The 26,560-nt window shown below is 34.4% G+C and overlaps 1 protein-coding gene and 1 long non-coding RNA gene across 2 annotated transcripts in view; one reads left to right on the top strand and one right to left on the bottom strand.

Moving 5' to 3' along the window:
• Positions 1-24,883, top strand: part of LOC126931248 (uncharacterized) — an 83,332-nt gene extending 58,449 nt beyond the window's left edge. The window contains exon 4 of the long non-coding RNA XR_007717801.1: positions 21,303-24,883. This is a non-coding gene — a long non-coding RNA (uncharacterized LOC126931248). The remainder of the gene's footprint in view (positions 1-21,302) is intronic.
• The window catches only part of PTPRQ (protein tyrosine phosphatase receptor type Q), a 212,754-nt gene that overhangs the window by 30,598 nt on the left and 155,596 nt on the right, over positions 1-26,560 (bottom strand). The window contains exons 32-35 of the mRNA XM_050749268.1: positions 25,801-26,023; positions 24,034-24,107; positions 13,334-13,433; positions 10,464-10,592 (exon numbers count right to left, since the gene is read on the bottom strand). Coding sequence (XP_050605225.1) covers positions 10,464-10,592; positions 13,334-13,433; positions 24,034-24,107; positions 25,801-26,023 — 526 coding nt within the window. The remainder of the gene's footprint in view (positions 1-10,463; positions 10,593-13,333; positions 13,434-24,033; positions 24,108-25,800; positions 26,024-26,560) is intronic.

Raw genomic sequence — 26,560 nt, 5'->3', positions numbered from 1 at the left:
CCTGCATTAAGGATACAAGCATTTGGGTTCATATATACTTCAGGGCTGGGGCAGGATTACAACTTGGCTTACTAGATGTCCCCCATAACATTATTCATAGTAAACATTAAATAAATCATATCAAATATAAAATTGTGGATGAATTCAGATTAAGATACACAGAAAGCAAAACATGAATATTCTGGTTTTATTGTGAGAGAATATCTGAATTGAATACATTTCCCACTAAATTATTAAGAAACTAAGACTTCTCAAGAGGTCCTAACTCAAAGTTTTAAATATGTATAATCAATAGATTTATCAACAAAAAGCATATGAGTCTAAGCAAAAGCCATATTAGATAACCTAACATTATAAATTAACAGGTGCACTTTGTTAGGAAGTTAGATAAATGAACAATAAAATTGCTCTTGCCTACTCAAGTGATAAATAAATAGGCACAGACTTTAAGAGAAAGAGAGGTGGAATCTGTTTTGGCTTTATTTTCTTTTGTATCATTCTTTTTTATCTAAATCCAATTACTTTTTAGAATCTGTTCTTCGCATTTATGTTTATGTAAGATAAGAAATAAAGTTTCTAGTAGTCCAGTTTTTATGTAATTTTCTAGTCTGTACTTACGTCACAATCATTTGTGAGTTGAAATCTTCAAATACCTATCAGGAATGCTCAAATTGAGAAGACACTTTGAGATCAACTACCTGACTATTTTAAGTAAAAGTTAGATATTTCCTTCCTCATTGTTGTCTATAGTATACTTATCATTGCTTTGGTTCTTAGCTTCATGTTGTACAGGTGTATTTATCGCTCAGGTATTGGCTACATTCTAAATTGTATTTTTCTGTGAGGTTTTAAACTTTAATGTTTATATAAAAATATTAACTTGAATAATTTATAGAGAGAATTAGAAAAGAAAATGGGACATACTATAAGGAAAATGCAGTAACTTATCACTGATGAGGGATAATTAAATTCCTAATAGGTAAAACTGTTTGCTTAAATAAGCACTAAAAACTCACAGAAATTGGTGTGCATGAAAATCAACAATGCTATTTCAGGAGTGCTAGTTTTGAATGAAGTGATCCAAGGAGATACTCAAACATACTCAAATAGAAAACTTTATATTAACATTTTAAAAACTTTAAAAATCTGTTAAATGGAAAGTATTTTTAGACTGGTAGGATATTCTCATTCACTTATGATAGTGAGTCTGACTGAATATAGTCAGACTATATTCAGTTCATTACTGGATAAATCAATTTGGGAACAGTCCAGATTTCAATAAGATAACTGACTAATTTCCAATAGAAAGGGCTAAACACTTTTTATTACATGAATCTTAACTGTCTTAAATTCTATATCTTTTGGTTGAAAAGGGTCTTATTTCACGTCTGGACTCATTTCTTTAAAGCCTATCAAAAACTTAAATTCCACTCAGATTACTCTTGATGGATCTAGAAGGGAAGCATTTATTTATGTTGGCAGTGGTGATTGAAGACCATATTGTCACAGAGACTCAGCTTTCCCTCAAGGTCAATTAGTTGAAATCTATAGGGAATTAAAATATAGTCCTAATAGAGAGCCACAGATGATAGCCTATAGTTGAGCAGCTTCAACCAGCATTATCAGTGGTATGGGACAAAGTGAGAAACTTTTTTTCTACTTAACCAGTGATGTTAAGTTAAAAATAAAAGAATCTCAAATTTGTCAATTGATGTGAAAATATGCATTTGTATCACATAGCATGTACTTGCTACTTAGATTAAATTTGTGAAGAATCTATTTGTCCAGTAAAATATTAATATTTCCAAGTGTTGTATGATACTGAGTGTGAGTTTTCAGTTTGTATATTTCATCAAGTCACTAATAACACATAAATTACATCTACTTCTACAGTATTCTATTGCTTATCCAAAGCATCTACTTTAATGCTTTTAGAGGTGCCTCAATTTTTGTTATTTCCTATTATTCTTCTTTATTCTGGGTTTGAAAATAATGCTCTTTCACGTCCTTCTTCATTCTTTTACCAAATCATTGATGTTTCTGTGGTGCTCAATATAAATTTAAAATATCCTAACCCATGGCTGGTCCTATATAGTTGACTCTAAAACTTTATAAGAGAAACATACCATAAGCGAGTAATAGAATACTTTTTATGTATTTATTTATGTATGTATTTATTTATTTTTTGAGATGGAGTTTCACTCTTGTTGCCCAGGCTGGAGTGCAATGGTGTAACCTTGGCTCACTGCAACCTCTGCCTCCCGGGTTCAAGCGATTCTCCTGCCTCAGCCTCCGGAGTAGCTGAGATTACAGGCACCTGCCACTATGCCCGGCTAATTTTTGTATTTTTAGTAGAGACAGGTTTTTGCCATGTTGGCCAGGCTGGTCTGGAACTCCTGACCTCAGGGGATCCACCCACCTCGACCTCCCAAAGTGCTGGGATTACAGGCATGAGCCACCACGCCTGGCCATGTAATACTTTTTTTAAATCAGGAAGACAATTAATAGTAAATGATATGTATTACTTTCTCAACATGTCTTCTCGTATGTGTAGGATGAATCAGTTTAAAAGAAGCATTAAATTTGAAGGATATCTCTTTGGAGGCAATGTTTCTTCCTTTCTCATCACACTATTCCCAGTGCCTAAAACAGTACTTAGCACTTGAGAGATACTCAATTATTATTTATTTTTATTTAATCAAGATGAAATGGTCTTTTAGATGAGAAGCGAATGCGATATTCTTGCTGATGTCAAAGAGCTCAGATGTATGATCCCCAGTGTGGCAGAAGTTGAATTTTCCTTATTACTAAGCCTTTCCACACCAGCACATTTGAAAAAAAAGTTCTTGCCAAAAGTCTTCTTTTGTCATCCATGTATTCTAGATGAAAACCATGGGCATTGTTTAGCTACATCAGGGGCAACAGGGTAGAATTTGTAGATAGAGAGGAGAAAGAGACTGATCAAAGCTGCGTGAAGAGACGAATCGGGCTCTGAGTAAGGACTCAATGAATAGGAGACACCAGAAGACATTACACCAGCTAAAAAGAAGGCCTTACTGTCTGTTAGCCAGGATGGCAGGCAGGCAATAACATTTCTCTGTTAGGTGTTAGAAGCAACCTCAGAAAACTAGATTTGGAACAAGACAGATCTACTTTAAATGGTATAATGTATGTAGAGGTGTTCTATAAAGGTTCTGACTAACACAAGTTAGTTTAGCTCTCAGATTAAGTTTAGCTCTGTCAGGGTAAGGGCTCTGACTGAGCAGGGTACTATTCACTGATTCTAGGAAAGAAAATTTGGTGTTAGAGAGAGGAAAGCAAGAAAAAAAGAATGAAAGAAGCAAGGAAAGAAAGAAAGAAAAGAAAAGAAAGAAAGAAGGAAAGAAAGAAAGAAGGAAAGAAAGAAAGAGAAAGAAAGAGAGAAAGAAAAGAAAAAGAAAGAAAAGAAAGAAAGAAAGAGAAGAGAAAAGAAAGAAGAGAAAGAAAATAGGGAAGGAGTGAGTGAGAGAGAGAGAGCGAGAGTGAGAGAGAGAGAGAGAGCAAGAGAGAGCGAGAAAGAGAGAAGAAGAAAAGGAATAGGAAAAGGATTCTATTTTATGATGATGAAGAAAGACATTTAGCAGAGTTGCTCAACCAAACTACCTCTGAGTCTGGAATGGCCCAGAGGTTAACTTTGAGTGCTGGTTGAAAATTGATATTTTATGTGTAATGTGATCAATTAAATCTTTAGTTTAACAGCGTCTTACTTTGACAAATGTTTGAATCCCATCAAGCAAGTCCTCTGAAGGAAATGTATTTTCATGAAAGTATTTTAATTCTGTCAATGGGAACTTGGTAACTAGTTAATCTGAAGTTAAAACAAGGTTACTTATGATTCCCAAATGCTAAATGTGATTAGAGTAGAAACAGACCAGGCTTCCTGATTTTAATAATGCAGAGTACTATTCATGGTTAAACAGACTATCAGGAGCTTTGGCCCCATTCAGCCTTATAGCTCATGAAGACAAGACTCTTCTTTAGTAAGGCGTGTGATTTTGAAATCAAATGCCTTTTTATTCTCTGCCTCCATTCATATTCCTCCATTCATATTCCTTCATTCTTTGCATGAAGAAATTTATTATGTTTAGGGCACTCAATCAGTTATTGAGGTCCCTGCTAGTGCTGATATTCTTTTATGCTACTCAGAATGTAACAAACAATGTTTGTGCTAGTATACAAATGGCATTTCTGAGCATCAGGGGAGTGCCTGGAAGCATGCACAGTTGGCTACCCATTGGTCAGTGCAGAAATAACGTTTCCATGAAATATGCCATTCTGTGTATGCACCAGAGAGTCAGGGAACAAGAAATGTCATTGTATTGGTCCTGACAGGTTAACCACCTAGAGTTGCAGAAATGAGCTTGTATGAAATGTAAATATAGTTTCCATCCATCAGATGTGGAACTCAGTTCTTGTGTCATGCTAATAACAGAATGAGAAGCCTGTATAGGAGTCTAGGTGCAAACTTAATTTGCTATCAAACCTAACACAACATGGGAACACTGCAAATTCTCAGGACATGCACATTATGAGTCAATGTGCATTTTGATAAGATTAACTTGACCATTATCAATAGCATGCAATATTATAAAGGACATGTTGTAAGTAGAAAGTATAGCTTTTTGGGGGAGCTTTGGAAAAAACAGTGCATTAAGCAAAAAGATGTTCAATATTATGTATTTTAAAATATAGAGCACACCACATGACAAGATTAAAATAATCACAGCAGAGTTCTGCATTACCACAGTAACTTACTGGATGACAAAAATCTCCTTGCGTCTAAAGAAAAATGAAGAGTATCTGGAAGTAAAGATTCATTATTTATTTAGTATACAAACACACTGAATTATTTTTGATTTGTTATTACAAGAACATGAGCATTAAGTATCTCCAACTTCATTCTAAGTATAGAACATTTCTTGTATTCTGAATTCACAAATTTTTGCCATTGTTTGCAAAGATAGTTTAAGTTTAGAATAGAAGTAAAATATAGGACCACAATTTGTCAAAGAATGATGACACTTAAAATGCAAACTATTAGGATTTCATATATCAGTCAAAAATTATGAGTCATTATTGAACCCAAAATAAAAATTGCACTACTAAAAGTTTTCCAGTTTCTGCAAGTTTGAGTCAACACTAAAATGCCATCACTTCTTTGCTTCATATCATGAGACAACAAAGAAATCCAAAGAGGCACCTCTTTCTTTACACTCATTCTCATCATAGAAAATGCTGCTGAGGAAGAATTCCATGGGTTTTTGTCTATTTAAGAAAGTTTACATTAATATTCTGTAGTATGCTTCTAAGTTACACACATACACACACACACACACACGTGTATCTTGATACCTCAGAGACAGACCTGGGCTAGCTTGTAGCTCTCCTGCTTATTAACTGTATGACCTTAGACATTTACATAAAGCAGTCCTATCATCATTTTTTAAATCCATCTGTAAAATGGGGATAGGAGTACCTACCACTAAGGGTTGAAAGAGTTAAGTGAAATCCCTACATGCAGAGTTTAACACAGGAGTTGCTGATAAACAGTAGCTATTATTTTGTTAGCAAATTCTATATATGAAAGTAGACTGGGGTAGTATTCAATTTTACAAATATAAATCATGATAATAACAATACCAAAGGTATTCTGGTTTACAGTTTACAAAGTATGCATGTAGAATTTTTTTTAAGCAGTAATCTTTCTGAAGACATAACCGTATATTTAACAAACATTCAACATGTACACTTCTAAAGTTATTGAAGAAAGAAAATTATTGAAGAAGATTTCTTTTAAAATAGAAATATTTCCAACTCATTAGAGTGTTTGCTTTATTTTGTTGGGAATTTTAATTCTATTCGTGATTATTGGATTGGGCTTTGAGGCTTAAAATAATGTGCCATTACATTCACTCAACTAAAATAGGCAGGGTAATTAGTATGAAGTGGTGCGTAAAATTTTTGAAAAAAAAATTGAGGAATAAAGAAACTGAGTTTTTGTCAAGTAAGAATATCAGTGACATTGATTAATATTGTTTTACTATTCTTTTCTGATTTAGTCTGCATAAGAAACAAAACTTCCATGACTTAAATGTGGAAAGAAGATAGTAAAAATTAAACTTATTTAGCAAATAGCCTTTTTAGCTGATGAAAATTCTGTTGAGTTATTTAATTATAAGTGATGTGGCTCTCATGGGAAGGTAATCATTTTACAGTTAAACTAGTTAAAGGCAATCCACAAAGTGAGTCAGTCTCAGTGATACAGGTCTGTGTCTTACCTGTGCATGTCTGTGTCTGCTGATCTTGCCAATAAGAGCTCTAAGAAACCTAACTTCAATGAACTAAGTGGTGGTATTTTGCAGGAGCCATCACAAAATGTTGTTCTGTGTGTTTATTAAATAACAAAACACAAGGATCATTTCCTAATTTGGTAAGTGTGAAACAGATGAGCCCAAAATGTTAAATATTCTTCCTAAGAATTATAGTTTGTGTTACCTAAACTTAAACATAAAATGTGAATAATTTTTGTGCATAATATAATTATTCCAGTTGAGAATTTAAAATATTATTTTGTTACATCCTTGAATTTTTTTCATGGAATTAAAGAGCACTACATCTTTATTTGACTTCTGCTCTCGCTTGGGAAGAAATAGTATAGAGTGAGAGAAGGCATTTTTAAAAGTTTTGCGAAACAAAGTGGAACATAATTAAATAATGAGAATTTACAAGTAACAAAAATTACAGAATTGGCTTTAAAATGTAAATATACAGGCAGAGAGTATAAAACAGTTAATAATTTCTAAAATATGAAACCATAAATCCTTGGAAGGACTTAGCACAAGCACCATGTTTGTTTTTTGTTTTATTTTTGCCTAGTCAATAACTTCCTAAAATTATTATTTTAATTATTGATTACAGATTCTTCTTTTATCATTTATCTTTTGGACATGGGAAAACATACAGGACTGAGAAAAATTATGAGCTCAATTTTGCATGAAAAATTTAGCTGGCTGGAATAAAAAGGACATGCCTAAGAATCAAGTAAAGAGAGCATATGTTAGCTGGGTAGTTTTTGTTTTGTTTTGTTTTGTTTTGTTTTGTTTTGTTTTGTTTTGTTTATGACGGACTTTCACTCTTGTTGCCCGGGCTGGAGTGCAATGGTGCGATCTTGGCTCACTGCCACTTCCAACCTCCTGGGTTCAAGTGATTCTCCTGCCTCAGCCTCATGAGTAGCTGGGATTACAGGCATGTGCCACCACGCCAGGCTAATTTTTGTATTTTTAGTACAGATGGGGTTTTGCCATGTTGGGCCGGCTGGTCTCAAAATCCTGACCTCAGGTGATCCACCCACCTAGGCCTCCCAAAGTGCTGAGATTATAGGCATGAGCCGCCACGCCCAGCCTATTAGCTGGGTAGATTTAAGAGAAATTATAGAAGTTCCTTCCTGCAGATAACAAAGACATGTGGTAGAAGTCTGCCAACAATTTAGGGAGCTAAATCAAACTTCTTGGTTCTGACTCCTAGAATCTACCATCAGTCTCTGATTGACTTTGAATGGATTTAGATCTTCAAACACCTCAAAACAGGTGAAGAGCTTTAGAGCTTCACCAAATGACAGAACCCAGGTGTATGTACATGCAGCTAATTATATTTGTTATTTTTTCCAGTCTTATTGTCCATTGTCTTAGTGACTTTATGAACATAAAAATATTGCATAAATAGTAAAGCTGGACACAGATCTCTGTACTGAAGAATTAATGCCCAAATCACTTAATTGTTACTTTAATGCATTTCTGTAATAAGTTCAGCAAAGCATGTTATTATGTGCCATTAGAATTACAAACAACTGTGAATACTAGAATCACAACAAACAAGTGAAAAAGTGAAAAGCATGGAAACTAATATTTCCAATTTTGCTATTATTATGGGTAATATATACTAATTCTCTGTGTGTAACAAAATAAAAATTATCTGAAATATTATTTCACTTTTAAACCCTTTTACAAATAATGCAATATGTCAATAAATAAACACAGAAGTGGAAAAATAAATAATGAAGAATGAAGGTCAAATAAAGTAGACCCTGAATTACAAATAACCAATAGTAAACAATCTATACATTCATTGCCCACCTTTTCCATGATCTGAAACTTTTCTGTAGCTGCCATGACAGTCATTGCAAAAAAAACAAAAATAAAAACAAAACAAAACAAAACAAAACAAAAAAACCTACTTTTTTTTCCCTTTTTTTGGGATGGAGTCTCGCTCTGTCACCCAGACTGGAGTGCAGTGGTGCAATCTCAGCTCACTGCAACCTGCAGTTCCTGGTTCAAGCGATTCTTCTGCTTCAGCCTCCTGAATAGCTGGGACTACAGGCACGTGCCACCATGCTGGGCTAATTTTATATTTTTAATAGAGATGGGGTTTCACCATGCTAGCCAGGCTGGTTTCAATCTCCTGACCTCAGGTTATCCACCCTCCTCGGCCTCCCAAAGTGCTGGGATTACAGGCATGAGCTACCAAACCTGGCCTTTTCTAATTTTTTATGATGGCTGTATTTAGTGTTCAGAAGTAGAGAAAGGGGCAAGCTGTGAAAATACATAGTGCTTAGGGGATTGAATCTCACCACAGTCTGCCTAGAATGTAACCTTGTTGATAAATAATACTTTCTCCAATATTGAGTGTTTAAAAACATGACATCATAAACAGAAACAGTGCTTTTTCATTTCATTATATTTCCTGAAGATATACTTATTAAGGATTTTTTCAGGGGCTACTAAGTACTCTTTTCACAAAATGCAAATGCCTACCAGTGTTGGGTAGGGGAGCGGTCTTAAAAGTTTACATTTTAGTATGAACAGATTCAACTGTATTGTTCAAATAGCTAAAATTAATTGCACTGAGAGATTTGAATTTTTTCCCTCATACATTTTCAGGTGTAGAATAAAGGGATGGGCCACACAGGCCTGAGGAGGGGCAAAAGGAACTAAGGATGGAGTGCAGGAAAGAGGCTAGGAGGATACCACTAAAATTCATTTGGCCCATACGAGGAAAGGAGGAAAAACTTTCTTTGATGATGCAGAATGATTCCTTAAGGACTGAGACACAATCTAGTAGTAGCAGTGCTTGTGTTCCTATGATATGGTTTCACTTAGGTGAGTTACCCTGGGAATCTGTTATTGATTCTTTTTACATATTTGATATTTTATACATAATATTTCTTATATAGAAAACTATGTCTTGGATAACTTGCAATCATCTGACACTTAAATCTTTGGAGTACTATCCATTTTTGGATAGGACAAACGTAAAGAGCAACATCTGAATGTTTAAAAAGTCAGCTGTCATATCCAAGAAAACACATTTCCTTGCAATTTAGTGATAACACTGAATAACCTTCATTTTGTAGCATTTGGAAGGACTTTGCTTATCAGATGACACTTTCCTCTATAGCACGTATTAGATATTTTTAGAAATGCTGGCAATGTACTTGCAAAGTCCATCTATTAGATAAAGACCAACTTTAATAAGTGACAACTACAAATGAATAATTCTTTTAGAGTCCAAGACCTTTGATGCCATATTTTCAAAATTAATAATTTTTTAAATTTTAACAGAGCTGAGCAAGTACTTGGTAACAATTACTTTGTGCTTATAAGCATTACATATTATTGAATCTTATAAAAATGCAAACTTGCTAAAATAGCCTGATGGTAGTTTTCATTAAGAATTTGACGAATTATCTTAATAGACAAGTTTTCATAATGTGCTAACATTTTGAATAATTTACAATGCTTTTAAAAGGATTTATAATTTTTTTTCTTTAAAATTGTGTACTTTATTATTTCCAATAGGTACCAGTGAAACATATTTAGTACAGGTTTTTACTTTTCCTTCTGAAGGTAATTTTTTACTTTATATTTAATTTTTAAATACAAAGACATTTAAAAATGATATCATATACAACTTAGACTTTTATGTACTTTTATACTGAAACAGTTATCAAAAAGCTTTTATAAAAATGGATATAAATAATATCAAGTCGTTATAAATTTAATTAATTTAAACCTGTGATTGAAAATGTGGACACTTCCAGAAAAGTTTCATGTAAAAATCTATCATATGAAATGAATTATTAAACATAATGTCAAAGGTTTAATGTGGAAAAATATTTGTCTCAGGAAAATAATCCTGATTCAACATTATAGTCCGAAGTTCATATTTAACTCAAAATATAAGGAAGATTAAGTGATTCTCCGAACACCAGTGAGAAGTGTGTAGAAGACGGAGGTCACTCTTTGAAAGAAGATCTCTGTGACCTGTGTAAATTAGAGCCCCACAAACACTTCCAACAAGCATAGGTCAGAATAGGGTCATGGCTCCAGGCCCTCTGGACCACAGTTCGCCCACAGGAGTGTGCTCACCGCGTTAATCTCTCGTCCTTCAGTTCCAGGTCTGCCACTGTGATGAGCTGATCCAGCTTGAATTTAGTGTCAGTAATTTCTGCATCCCGAGGAGAGTATGTGCCACCTTCTTTTTGCTTCTGTCGAATCCTAAAATAAGTGGAGTAAAGTCCAACAAGGGAGTTTCATAGAAAGTATATAAAATTAGGTTTAGTTTTCTTTTTAAGTAAAGACATTTAGTCAAATAATTTCTTTGTTAAAATCACCTCTCTGAACATGTTACAAATTTATAGCTACTCGACTTCTTTTTCTTGTTTTAATTCCATAGAACCTATTCTACTTTCTTTTTTTTTTTCTAATAAGTTATTGGGATGGAGTTCCAAATGATTAGTTGATGAAGCCCTGAGTCATTGGTACATTTAAATATAGAGCCAAGAAGACTTATGCTGTGATCTTGTTTCTCTTCTCTCTAGCTACCTCATTGATTTGTCACATAAAGGAACTATGCCAAAGTGAAAATAGCTCAATGCTATCAATACTAGTGCTAACAGATAATGCCCCATTGTTTTCACATATATGAAATATTTTTACATGCATGAAAATACTTAAAAATTATTTTCAAATCATCTTATTGAATTTTTATAAAAGTATTGTGAGTAGATATTATCTTTATAATCAGAAAGTTTACGTTCAAAAATAAAAGTCACATGAATCTGAGAATCAAATCAAATTCTTTTCATCTTAAGCCCTTTACATGCTTATTTCTCCATGACACAGTATGGTATATTACAAAGTAATGTTTAGCTATTCTACCTTTCACATTTCAAATATTTAGTATTTATTAAGAGTTCGGTATCAAGGATGATATAGAAAGTATAAAACATGTGTTCTACCCTCAAGGACATTACAATTTAGTTGAGAGGCCAGATTTAAATGCAGAAAAAACATAAAAAGAGAAAAAAGATTCAAATTACAACTCATAAGACAGTGCCTGATTAGTTACATAAGTTACAGTTATTATTACTTAGAGGAGGTAAAGAAGAAGAATTTGACTTGGATGTTCCAGGATGAGAAGGAGGAGGAAGCACATTTCAGGTTGACTGAACAAAAGCAGAATGTATAAAAGCCCAAGGAATGTTCAAGTGAGAATAGATCCCTTTAGCTAGTGAGTAGGGAAGTTGTAGGGAATAAGGAGGACCATTTCCTGCTCACATAAGGAGTTCATCTTGTAGAGAAAGGAGAAGTCAGAGAAGAGTTTACAACAGGGAAATTATATAAATGTGGCCAGTCCATACTCCTTAGGGACAAGGCCCATATTTTACACAGTATAGCATTCAAAGTGCCTAGAATGATAACTCTCTTACTGTCTTCTGGCTAAATCTGCCAACAGTATGTGGTATAGAGAAAATATCTTTTTCAAGAGCCTTTCAAATTATCTATTAAAATTATGCTTTAAGAGCGTCTAGATGAACCATAATACATAGCATTTAGAATACAGAACTACACTCTTCAGCTGAAATAAAAATGGTCTGTTGAACTATTTAGGAAATTGGTAGAAAGTTTATTTTACAAATATAACATCACTTTAACTTGGCAATCTGCCTTATTAAGCTAGATTTTGAGGTCAGAAGTAAGATTTCCAATGAGGCCTTGTGAATAATAAGGGAATTAGAATGCTGATGCTGAGAATGGAAAGATACACTTGGAAAATTCAACACAGGCATGTTCAGAAAGTAAGCCTGACAAGAGGGTCTACCATATAAGGAAGCTGCACATTTTACAAGTGTTGTTCTAAGTGTAAAAAAGATCTCTTTCTGTATAAACTTTAATATTTAGACCTGATTGAGACATTTTAAATTAAACCTATCAGAGTTATAAATTACTTTAAAAGATGTAGATGGCCTGAAAGCTTCTGCTTTTGTGTTTTCACCTTGTTGTCTCACATCTCCAAACCTCCTCTTGTTTGCTGTGCTCTTTGATATTGGAGCTGGAACCTACATTTCTCTTTTGCCAGCCAACCGAATGTGAGGTTTTGTCAATAGAGGGCACTAGAGTGACCCTGAGAGGCAGTAGCAAGAGGAAAACACTGCCCTTGTGGACCCAGTCCTGCATTATTGTTATTCATTGCGAGAGCCCAGCAGCTCACTTGGATGAGCTGTTGTTGCCTCTGAAGTGAATGTTCTGCCCATGCCATTCGTGAACGATTCACCTACACCATTCAGCAAGAATGGGATGCTTCTATTACCAATTCCAACCTGCCTACCATCTAATAATGATGGGTAGCTTCTACGGAACAGCTCCAGCCCCTTCCCTCTGTCATATTTCTTTGCTCACTGGTAGGTGATAGGTTGCATGTGCTCGCAGTAGCGATTCCATGTAAGTCTTGGGAGACAACTTCTTTCAGTTCTAGTTGTTTACTGTCCTCTCTCCCTCAAGTTAAAGAGAGTAGATAGGTTGCATGTGCTCGCAGTAGCGATTCCATGTAAGTCGTGGGAGATAACTTCTTTCAGTTCTGGTTGTTACTGTCCTCTCTCCCTCAAGTTAAAGAGAGTAGCTGCTTTGTTGTGCTTGCTACTTCTGGACTCTAAGATTTCTCTTTTACTCTCTTTATTAGTTAGCCATTTCTGCTAGTTAACAGTTCTTTATATTAAATGTTTTCAAATAGCAGGATTTCTTTCTTTTTATGGCTAGATTTAGTGAATCAACAATGCATACACACTTTAAAGTATCATATTGTACATGATAAATACATTTTTATCTGTCTATTAAAAATATTAAAAATAAAAATGTTTCCCATTCAAGTAATTGTTGTGGCTTCTGTCTCCTGATTGGACTATGACTGATATAATGCCCATAAAGCATCCTGGAATATAAGCACAAATAAATCTTACCTTGCAAATGCAAAAATAGCTGTTCCAAGGAGAATTATTGAAAGGATACACAAAGTGACAGAAAGAATGATCTCTACGGTTCTTTCTGAAAGTCCTTCCCCTGGAGAAGAGGGATAACATGATCATTACATATTATTATGGAATCCTATCTTGGATCCCAAACTACCAAAAAGCATTATCTTGGCATAAGAAAATATTCTTTGCTGAAGAATACTAGTAAAACGTAGCAAATTGTTTGTTCCTCTTCTCCTAGATTTTTTAACTTTGGGGCTCTGTCCTGGGTCCTCTTGTTTTTTCTATCTAAACTCACTCCCAATGTGAGCCCATCTAGTCTCCCAGTTTTAATTTCATTTATGTGATGATGACTGCTTAGTTTTTATCTACCAGACTTCAGACTTACATATCTAACTGTCTACCAGACGTCTTTATTTTGAAGTATACTTAAAATGTTAAAATCGATATGTCCAAAATTGAACATGTACACTTCCCTCCTTTCCCCTGTATCCTCCCACCTCTCAGTTGATGGACACTCCATTACCGTAGTTGCTAAGGCCAAAACCCTGGAGTCATCTTTGACTCTCTTTCATGGAATACATTCAAAACATGTGAGGAAATCCCATAGGCTCTATCTTCAACATATTTGTACCTTTCACCAAAGAAACCATGTAACCTTGGAAAGATGGTAATTGCAAAGTGGGAGTAAGGAATGAAACCAATTCAAGACATATAATGGTGCTAGAGATCTAGGAAGCTAACAAAAGGCTACTGGTATAAAAGGAACAAAGGATCCTCCTGAAGGGGCTCCTACTGGCCAAAGAGGGAAGAACTTAAGCCTTATATTGAATAAAAATGGAAACTGATTGGAAATAAAAAATAATAATATTTAATAAAAGAAATAAAAATAACAAAAATACTGATTTTAAAAAAACTTTTATCTTAGATTCGGAGGCCACATGTGAATGTTTGTTATATAGATAAACTCGTGTCACAGGGGTTTGTTGCACAGATTATTTCATCACCCAGTTATCAATCCTAGTACTCAATAGTTAAAAAAAATACTAATTTGTAAACTCTGGCTATAACTAGACCATCTCCTTGGCCTAAATATTCTTGATTAATTTGTAATTGAAATGTATATTTTTCTGCCTTTCTTATCTGAACTGTATTTTATGACTTTTTAAAAATAGCCCTCGTTAAGGAGATAAAGCTCATTATTAGAAGAGAATTTTGTTGAATAACTGATAAAGGAGAGATAAAATTAAAAATAATCAGTATTTCTAATGAAATAGTTGATTCAGGTAACAAACATAAATGTATTCTAAAATGATTAGGAGGAAAGTTAATGGGGAATTGGACATTTATAGCATGACAAAATATCACTGTATAGATTATTTGCTGGTTGTAAGTGGTCAAAACCAACTTTTCAATGGAGTATCATGCTGTTGCTGCCACCAAGCCTACTGATCAATTTTAGCATCATGTTTAACAATCAGATATTCTACACTTCCTGATGGAAGGTATTTTGATCTAGTCAGCAAGACCTATAATGTACTTCTGACAGTAATATTGACTGTGAATACTCAAACCTTTAGTTCTTATTTCTAATTTACAAGAAAGTGGCAGAAAGAAAAAAAATTAAAGGACATCAAGAGAAAACAACCAGACAGATCCAGAATATGGGACTTCCTACGTGACAACTTACCTGATTTCTTCAGTGAGTCTATGACATAGGGGGAAAAGAAAGGAGAAAAGAAGGCTCTTTAAAAAAAATAGAAGAAACAGAACAATCAAAGATAATGTGCAAATTCTTATTTGGATCCTGATTCAAATAAATTAACTATAAATAAAAAAATCAAAGGGTGATTTGAAAACGTATATACAAGTAGCTTAAATAATACTGATAACTTACTAAGTTTAACCACAGCAATATAATAAAAATGTACTTATTAGAGAAACATACTAAAGTATTTAGGAGTGGAATATGCGTTCTGTGACTTACTTTACTTCAGAAATAAGAGAACAAATGCCTAAATAAAACAAATGTGGCAAAATGTTAATTATTATTAAATCTAGTTAGTAGGTATTTGGGGGTTCGTGACACTATTTTTTCTACTTTTATGTATGTTCCATTCACTTTGCTCCACCTTTGCTGCTAATAACCTGATCTAGGCCACCATCCTGTCTTGCAGAACTAAAAACTTAGCAAGTCTCCCTGTATCGACCTTTGTCCTTATTCCGCCTATTTTCAATATACAAGCAAGGACAATCCTTTTAAAATATTATTTCTCTGCTTAAAATCCTCCTCATCTCTCACCGAGAAAAGCCCATATCCTTTCAGTGGCCTGTGTGATCTGGTCCCTCATTAACTGTCTGGTCCCCTGTTACCCCTCTGATTTCCCTTCCAGTCCCCACCTTGCTTGCTCACTCCTAGGGGGCCAGATTAGCCTCCTTAATGATGAATAACACAAAGCCATTCTTGACACAGGGCTTTTGCAGTAGCTTCTTCCTCTGCCTGCAAAGGTGTGTATCCCTTGTATATCTTTCTGGGTAGCCACTTCATTTCCTTTAAAGGTTTGCTGAAATACATTCTCGATGACCATCTGTTATAGTGAATGCTATACATGCTGAATACATGTGCTTCCCCCAAATTAATATGTTGAAGCCCGAATCCCCAGTGTGGCTGCATTTGGAGTAAGAAAGTAATTAAAGTTAAATGAGGTCATAGGGTGGGGCCCTGATCTGATAGGATTAGTAACTTATAAGAAGAGACACAGTTTGCTCTCCATCTCTCTCTCTCTCTCTCTCTGTGTGTGTGTGTGTGTGTGACTCACTCCTTTCTCCTCCTCCTCCCCCTACCATATTCTCTCTATCTCCATTCATGCACTAAGGAAGGGCCATGTGAGGACACTGTAAGAAGGCAACCATCTGTAAGCCAGAAAGAGAGCCCTCACCTGATACCAAATGGGCAGGAACCTTGATCCTAGATTTCTAGCCTTCGGAACTGTGAGGAAATAAACTTCAATTGTTTAACACACCCCATGTATGACATCTTGTGATGGCAGATTGAGCAGACTAACACAGCACCCTATTTAAAATTGAAGGACACAACTCCCTGCACTTTCTGCCTCCCCCTGCACTCCTCCTTCCCTCTGTTCTACTTTTTTTCCTCCATAACTTTATCTTCTTTTAACATATAAATAACTTATTTATTTTTCTTACTGTTTATTCTCTGTCCTTCCCTCCAGAATGTAAGCCCCTTTGAGTACAGGAGTTTTTGTTTTATACAAAACTATTCCACGTTCTGAGACATGTACTGTGCACATAGTAAATGTTAAATAAATATTTGCTAAATTTACTAATGAACAAATATTTTGATTTTGAAAAACATTAAAAATGTTCACGTTTGAAGATCAGGCATTGAACCAAATAAGAATATAAAAATTATTAATAATTTCTTTTAAGCACAGCTACTAATTAAAATTGTAATCAATTTTAAGTTACATGATGATTTATAATTTTACTGCACAAAGAATTACAGTCAAGTGACAAAATAGGTTACCTATCTGTAAAATAGGCAAGTATTAATGCTATATCTTTTTGTCCTGTATTGGTACTTATGAAATGTTACCAATATGAAAAGAGTTCTTGTGGCTATCCTGCGTGGTGGATTTGAATAAATAGTTATCAGCACTTCATTGTCTGCTAGAATCTCCAGCTAAATTTTAAAAATGAGAAAGCAGCATGTATCTATAAAGTATTTTAGATACACTTTTTTATACATTAAAATACGAATGGTTTGATTTATGAATTTTCACATGGTGACTCTAATTGGATATGCTTGGGAAAGGAGGCATGAAAATGAATAAAGAATCCTCTTTATTAGGTAATAATGAATCACTGGGTCTTAGAACTCAGTGGGAAAAAAATGTTCTCATAGACCACACGAAAAATTTTTTTAGATTAGATTACCATTTCAAAGCACTGGCCAAATGAGGAAATGACATATAATATATTAATAAACAATATGTAATCCTTTGGGCACATGAATTACAAAAGTGTCACTGAGAGAGGACAAAATGTTCCCTGATTATCAAGTACACTTTCTGATTCACTGCTATGCATGGACCCACAGAGCATTAACAGTACAGAATGATGTCACTTCTCCGAATCCTTTAATAGAAAATGGAATTCTTTTACTTAAAAATATAAACATGATTCTTTTTGTAATAGGCGCAAGTCATTTCTGACTAGACTTAAAATCCTGTGACAAATCACATTAAACTGTTCTGTTTACATAATAAATTGTACTACTATAATTTGGCAAATCATAATTCTAAAGCACTAATTTTTCATAAGTATTATCTTCTGACTGAAGTTATCATTATTTAAATTCAGCATATGTATCCAACTTTTTAAGTCCGTTTTTAAGCCTATTCTCTAAGGAGAAGCTTGAATTCAATGAGATGTAAAGCTCATAGTACAATGCCTGGCTCAATACAAAGGTGCACATAAAATGGAAAATCTTTTCCTCCTTCTCCTTTTCCTTCTCCTCCTCCTCCTCCTCCTTCTTTATTATTATTATTATTATTAGAAAAAATGAGTTCTTATAACAGGACTGAAGTATAAGGAGTTCATCTTCTCTTTTGACCCAGTGCTAGTCACATAGGATATTCAAACACAAGGCAAATAATTTACTAAAAGTTACTCAATTCCATAATTCAAGAAATAGAGTTAGATAGGAGGAATAAATGATAAGTGCTTGAGGTGATGGATTTGTTAATTAACTGGATTCAATAATTGCACATGGTATACATATATCATGCCATCACTCTGTTCCTCATAAATATATATTTGCACATGGTATACATATATCATGGCATCACTCTGTTCCCCATAAATATATACATGTGTAATCTGTCAATATTCAATAAAATTTTAAACATATAGATTAAAACACCCTATAGGAATGAACTCATTTTCATCCATACAGACAGGAAAAAATTTAAAAGTAGCTAATAAAGTGTTTGCTAGGGTGTGAGAAAAGTCACATTATTCAGTGTTAAAAAAAATAAAAGTAAAACATATCTTTGCACACAAAAACAACACATGCTTACCTGTGAACACTAACCTCAAGAGCCAAGACAAAGTGTGAGAAAAGAGAGCAGCTAGAAATAATTAAAAATATCAAGAAGAGAAAATGGTAAGCAAAGATAGGATGTGGGAGCAGAAACATCACCCATGGTAAAGAACTGGGGGCTACTTGGGGACTTAGTGATTTGCAGATAGTGTGTGCAATGGTTGCAAGTACAGCACTGACTGGGGTCATGCTGCCTGGGTCTGAAAGCAGGTTCTGCTACCACCTTTGGGATGGTTAAAAACCTTAGTGAAGTTACTAAAAACCACAATGCTTCAAATTTCTTACCTAGAAATTGGCGATATGTAAATAGGAGTTCTTGTTACAGAGTTACAGTGAAGATGCATGAGTTTATATGGAAAACCCCGTAAAGACTTGGTACATAAACAATGACAGGTATTTTTATTAACAAACATTTCATATTTATTCATCCATTTTATTCATCTGGCTTAATCTCCTCGTTAGCTTCTGAAGTGGGTATTAGTATTCTCATTTTAGAAATAAGATTTCAGAACTTGAAAATAATTGGTTAAGTAATTAACCCACAATCTCATGAATTCAATATATAAACTAAGCCTGCCTGAAATATGTCTGTCTTGACTGCATAGTCTGTGAGGTTCACTACCACATTACCACTGTCTCGTTAACAAAATACAACCTTCCTCTGTTCCTCTGGTGACTTTAGGGAAGTAATCCCTTGGATGCAAAAGACACATAGCAACTCCCTATTTCTGAATCTAAGTGAGCACATTGGAACTTTTCATTGTTAGCATAGTAATTAAATGAGAAGTGTTATGACAAAAGAAAACAATCACAGAGTGCCTTTGCCATGGGGTTTAAGATTTCATCATGTTCAGCTTTAATGAGAGCCCTGTAAGGTACAGAAATGGGTGTCTGGTTTTCAAATCACAGGATTCCTCTATAATTAAACCTTGTAATCAAAACATTGCCTACAAGCACTTTCTATACAGTGAAGTGCCTCGGGAAGATTTCTTCAAAAACTTTAAAAGTGGTTTTTGTGAATTTTGATAATAAAAATGCCAATACTCAATCTTGAGTAAAAACAAAATCAAATAAGTTTCAAGTGTTTATTTAGTATTAAAATAATGCATATGTTATCTTCCCTGTTTATCCCTACAGACCGGAAAGGTTTCCCTAAATGCAAACTGCTCTTCCACAGTCTCGTACTTATCCATCCAGTGAAGCTCTGCCTGGCCCCCTCTCACTTGTACTTTCATTAGCCCCTTTCACTAAACTTAAGCATTTTTAAGGTTATCAGTCTATGGTGATTCTTTTGCCCCTAATTTTAAACTCCAAATAATGATGTCTCTGAGAGGCGTAATTACCACTACAATGGTCTGTGGAAACAGAGCCTTGCAAAAGCTCTTAAATCCTAAAGTTTCAACAGACAGGCAACTCGGCTTAGTGCTCACTGCCTGTGGTGTGCAAAATACCAGTGAATGAATGCTTATCCCCTGGTGGGTGGATGACCTTGATGGGACCTAGACTTCTCTCTCTGTAGTCTGGGATTACATGCACACATATGTCTTCAGCAGGCTTATTAGGAATGTTTGAGTTCCTAACCTGCCGCAAATGATTCATATATCCCAACACATGACATATTTGAGAGAAAAAAGGACTCAATTACCCTTTCTCATCTTCTGATGACACTAGGGGTATTATATGAATGCACTTTATTATTTGCCTGCCTCTGTTCTCACAACCATGAAACCATTCTTACCACTGACCACTGGAGAACTGATAAACTTTGTTTTCTCTTTGAGTTCTTCTAGAGTTTCTTCCCTTGCAAAGTTCTTTTACTAAAAACTCTTTTGAATCTGTGGTGAGCTTGTCCAACTCGCAGCTCATGGGCTGCATTTGGCCCAGGACAACTTTAGATGTGGGCCAACAGAAATTCTAAAACTTTCTTTAAACATTAAGACATGGTTGTACAATTTTGTTTTTTTTTTTTTGGTTCATCAGCTATTGTTAGTGTTGACATATTTTATATGTAGCCCAAGACAATTCTTCTTCTTTCAACGTGGCCCAGAAAAGCCAAAAGATTGGATACTCCTGATCTACAGCCTTCTATTAATGTCAAATGGACCAGGACCACTTCTAGGGGATGTTATTTGTTGCTTGACCTATCAAAGTGACTCTAATCTCCATAGAACCACGGCACTCAATGGTCTGGTAGAAAGCAAATATGACAACAGTAATTGATGGTGTTAAATCCATTAACCAGAGAAATGGCTGGGCTACTTTGCTAGTCATTGAGGAATTCTGCTCCAGTGGTTGCATTCTCATTTCACCACAACTAACAATTACAAACCAAGGAAGTTCCTCTGTTTCCACTTGTCACTGTCTTACTCGCTATAAATGACTATCCAAATAGCAGAACTCCATGTGGTCAATCCAGAATAACCATTGTAGGGTAAAGGCCAATTAACAAAGCTGCTGTATCTCAGGAGAGAGTCCCTGGAAGATCACTCTAAGGAGCAACCTAAAAGACTGTCATTATGCCACTGGTCTACAAATAATATACTGAACTCCAAGTAATTTGATAATAGATACATAGGACCCTTCCTTGTCACTATCCCCCAGCAGCCCAATGCCTTTCTATGTATTGTGTCCAGTCTACGTTTCATCAGTCCCTCCTTCCCTAGTCTTCGTAGGATCCTGTGCTCTGTCCTTTATTACACATCTTTTACTCACTGTGGACTCCTTCTGTTACCACAGCACACCAAGATTCATACCTAGATGATTGGGGTGGCAGTGGTTATAATTCCAAAGAAGGAATCAGAAACCTGACTGTGTATTTCTGCTACATTCCAGGATTAACGGTTGTATTCCACCACCTTGACTGTGAGTGGAAAGAAGAAAGAGAAGACTATTACTGAGGAGCTCCTTGAGATTACCTGTAGTGCTGGATGAGGCCATCATTGGGCAGAGAGAAGCCATTTAGCAGAATCTAAGGAATCATGCTCCTGTGCCCTGTGGTTCCTGATCCTTGGGGCTTCCCCCTTTTACGGCTTTTCTTTCTCATTTCTATTACCCTGAATGTCTAAACTTTGCCTCTCAGATAACTGACTGGACATGTTGCCTTCCCATGAAAAATCTGTATGAAACCAGTAAGCTGATGAAAGAGAACGTCATACAACACAGCAAGGCTAGCTCCTTTCAGCACTGCTCCTATAAAATATTATCTCCTAATACACATGAGTTATCTGTCTTGTCTAGGTCTTTTACCTTCCACTGGCAAATGCACCAGGATCACTACTTAGCTAGAGTAATGACTTCTGAATGCTGTAACCTATAGGAAATTATGTTGATGACAAGAAGACATTTATTTTACTGTGGTGGCATCAGAGTGTGATAGACTCACCTATCAAATGAAGAAACACTTGATACAATTTCAAAACCACAAGACTAATCAGCTAGCTTTAAAATGATGAAATTATTTGGTAAAAAAGCATTTTAGCCAAAGAACTTTATTTTTTATTTCTCTACAGACATCTACGTAGCAAACTACATGCCCCTTTTTTATTTCTTCAAGATGCAAAATTTCCTTGATTGTATGTAGAGGCTGTGGAGGCTGGCTTTTTGTACAATTAGTATTTCCATAACCTGATGAGAATTTCTGGCGAAAAATGTTGGGACAATCTGTCTTTCTCCTGTCATAACTCTCACTGAAGTCTATCAGCAGTTCAAGATACACTGAGCAACAGCTCTCCAGGTCCTGAGCAGCACACAAAGTCCCACATTCTCAAGTGGTGCCCCAGAAATACCCTGTTCACACAGTTCTTTAAGGTATTACAGACAAATAAATTGGAGCTTTAGAGGGCCTGGTGCAAATGATGTAGAATGTTGTGATCCTCTCAGTTAAATGCTAGAGAAATAATTTCTCCTAAATAAAAATACTTCTGAAATATGTTATTATAATCTACCCCAAAAAGCTATTAAACTTAAAAAATTTACTAACTATAAAATATTAATATCTTTATATATGTTGTTTAATGCAAAACTTCAACAACTCCTCAAGGATAATACTCTTATCAATATTTTCCCAACAAAGGAAACTCAGATATATAGAAATTAAATTATTTTCTCAAGTGACAGAGCCAAGATTTGAACGCAGGTCTAAATCCCGTGTTTGTAATGTAGTGTTATGAAATCCTGTTCTGTAATGTTGGAATCCTGGCCTAGCCACTTAAATACTGAAAGAATCTGAGCGTTGTTTTCCTCATCTGTAAAACGGAGTCAACATTAGGGCTTAAGTCAGAGTTTCTCATCCTCAGGAGCACTGACATTATGGGCTGTTCTGTGCATTGTGGAAATTTAGCAGCATTCCTAATCTTTGCCCACTAGATGCCGGTAGCATGCACCACCATCACTACCATTCTGTTATGGCAACCAAGAATGGTTCCAGACATTGCCAAATATCCCCTGGGTTATAAAACCACTCTGAGAAGCACTGACCTAACTTAAAAGATAGTTGAGATGAGTTCTCCAGTTAATATGTGCAAAGAGCTAGAAGGGTGTCAGGCACAGAATATTTAATGTTAGATAGGACTATGGCAATGGTGATAATGAGACGACGATTTTATATATATATATATATATCTGACTAAACCGTATTCTTGTGTTATGTAAGCTTGATTTAGATGGGTATAAGTGAAAGAAACTCATGAAAGAGTTGTTTAAAATAAATATTTTAAAAAGGACTTGTAAGAGTATAGTTTTTAGGGTTATTTAAGGAAATTTTCCACAAGCATATATAGGTAAAAATGCTTTATATTTAAGATTGTATATTAAAAGAACCAAATAAATATTTATTTGGTATAATGTTAGTTATCTCAGCATAGAACCAATACCCTGACAAAACCAATGTCCAGATAAGAATGTATGGAACATCCACCTTTTAAAGGAAGATTACAAATACTTTTAGATTTTCTTCATCCAGTCTGTCATTAATGAGCATTTAGGTTGATTCCATGTCTTTGCTATTGTGAACACTGCTGCAGTGAACAGTGTGCAGGTGTCTTGGTACATATGCACCGTGGAGTATTATGCAGCCATAAAAAGAACAAGATCATATCTTTTGTGGGAACATGGATTGAGCTAGAGGCTATAATCCTTACAAACTAATGCAGGAACACAAAGCCAGATACCATACATTATCACTTATAAGTGGGAGCTAAATGATAAGAACTTAAGAACACAAAGAAGGAAATAACAGACGCTGGCGTCTACTTGAGGCTGGAGGGTGAGAGGAGGGAGAAAAGCGAAAAGATAACCATTGGGTGCTGGGCTTAATACCTGGGTGATGTAAAAATATGTACAGAAAACCCCCATGACACATATTTATGTAACAAACCTTCACAGGTACTCCTAAACCTAAAATAAAAAATTTTAAAAACCCACAAATATTATTAGAGAGGCTAATTAAGATTTAAATGAGTTTGCATTTAAGAACATCTAGACATGGATTAATCATTTACTAATAAATGTTCCAACTTTGATAAATATGTTGAGATTATAAATTAAACTTCAAAATATGTCTTACCTAAAGTCTTAACAGGGTCAGAATAATCAGAGTCAGTAAATTGTCCCATAACATTTGTAGCTCTAAATTTAAATCTATAAAATAAAAAAAGAAAAATCAACACTTTGCATATCATGTGATTTTTCCTAGGAATAACTCAAGAAATAATTACAAAAACTATATATTTTATTCAAAATAAAATGAATTTACAAGATGAAAATTTTGAATGGAATCATCATCAGGAGAAATACATGCTATATTCATATGAGACAAATAATTATCTCGTACTTTGACCCAATGAATTTGTTGAGGCAGGGGCTAAAAATTAGGTAAACTTGTGAACAGTTAGCAGCTTAAACAACTGAAGCAGATCACCTCCTTCATGGATTTCTTTAGATGGAATGATCTGATATCTGTGAAGGATGTTCCACTAACATAATTTATAAATAAAAGGCATAATAACTGTTATACCTCAATCACTTTAGCAAACGCTAGTGAATCAGATTAGAATGATGATATAGAACTTGTCTTGTTCACATGTAAACACATCAGGAACAATGTTTGTTATTTCTGTGTGTGCACAGTTGCATCTGTATACTTTTATGCTTCCATAGCATTTGAAATAAAGGATACAGGAGAAGATCAAGCTTAAAAATTACAAAAAGATGCTCAAATCCTCAGAGACAATTGAAATTTACTTAATTTAAAAATAAAGGCATAAGGGCATTTAAAAACATAAAACCAATACATTGCAATACATGATTTAACTTCTACCATTATAAAATTCTTATGATTTTATTTGTTATATGAAGAATCTGTTTCGGGAACAAATATGCAAAATAAATAAACTATAAATATGAATAAACATGATACTTGGTGGTATATCATTTTTAAAATTATCATATATGTAATAGATATTCAGGCAATAACCTAGAATTTGAACCAAAGTAATTGTATTTAATCCAGATGATAAAGCATTATTTTTATTTGCCTAATTTCTCTAATTTTTCCAATGTTAACTTGGCTTAGGACATTTGTAATGAATTTGATAATGTTTTAACTAACAGGCACAAATGAAAGCACCTGCATTTTTAAAACTACTAGTAAAAATTATATTTTGAAAATCACATAAGGTTAAGATGATTCTTTTAAAAATTGTAGTCTTATGATACAAAAATAATACAATCAATTCAAAAGAAAAATAATCAATTTGGCAAATAATTTAATACAGACAAAATATCAAATTGATTTTAAAATGTTAGGTTTTTAGGGGCTATAAATAGCTAAATATTAAAGGCAGTATTAAATATTTCTATCACTCATTCAGATGTTTGATGAGATAAAAAGTAGAGAGTTATTGTTATGAGTGACATAAAGGGAAGCCACTGTTAAATCAAAGGATAGGATAGTGTTTCAAAAATCCTGTACATCAGCATGCATGGCAAAATAATAAGTGAAAAACACATTAGTCACACTGTCCTCTACAGAAAGAATCAAATTCTCCTATATACCTATGTTCTCCAGTAGTACATTTTTCACAATGTCCTTATATAACTTATCAAATCATAATTACTCTTAGGGTTGCCTGTTTCCCCTATAATACTGTATGTTTATGGAATGTAAGAATAATTTTTGGTTTATCTTTCTATTCCTAGTGCTGGAAAAAATCAGGTCACTATACATGGTGGGCATCCAGTGCTTATTGGAAAGATGGAAGGACAGGTGGATGGATGAAAGTTACTAACTAGCTTGCTAACAGAATGCATGGTAGATACAACCTATACTTACAAGTATTGCTTTTTTGGTTTCAGTGGTCCATTGCAAATTTTGTCTTCATTGCCGGGAATCATGCAGGCATTATCAGCCCCTATGATGTAGATTTCTTCATTGCCACTAAACTTTGTCTTTCCTTCTGTACATGGAGGGTTAGGAAAGCCTTCATTTGTGAAATATGGCCTTGCTTTATTAAAATATGCATCATACCACTTTGTTACATTTCCATCATGCTGAGCTATTTTCAGAAATAAAGAGAATAATAATTACAAATAACATGTGAATATATTTTTACATTTATAAATAGTGTTTTTATAATTTCATAAGGGGAATCTGGATGCAACATCAGTCACCAGAGATGATTCAAGTGATCCACCTTGATAGGCAGGTAACCCTGTTCTTCTCTGTTACATGGGAATCTACAGGAATTGTTATAAAGGATGATTTATCAGGTAGAGAAAGAACATCCCTCAATCAAGAGTAACTAACTTGTTCACACCTCCAAAGAAGCTATGAAGATTCCATCTTACCAAAGTCAAAACATGTTTGTCTACTAGTATATGGAACTAATAAATCACATATTTTAACTGTGCCTTTCCTTGCTAGGTAAATAAGAATAAATAAATCATTGGTATAAATAAATGACATTTATAAAAGTTTTATACATAAAATAAATAAATGACTTATTTGTTTACTTACAAAGAAATGATTGGTATCGCTAATAACAATATTGACAATCTATTAATCTCAAGAGGTGTGTGATAACTGGCAGTCA

Source organism: Macaca thibetana, chromosome 11 (assembly GCF_024542745.1).
Source record: "Macaca thibetana thibetana isolate TM-01 chromosome 11, ASM2454274v1, whole genome shotgun sequence".
In the NCBI taxonomy this organism is placed as follows: Eukaryota; Metazoa; Chordata; class Mammalia; order Primates; family Cercopithecidae; genus Macaca; species Macaca thibetana.
This window is presented reverse-complemented; position numbering and strand designations above follow the sequence as displayed.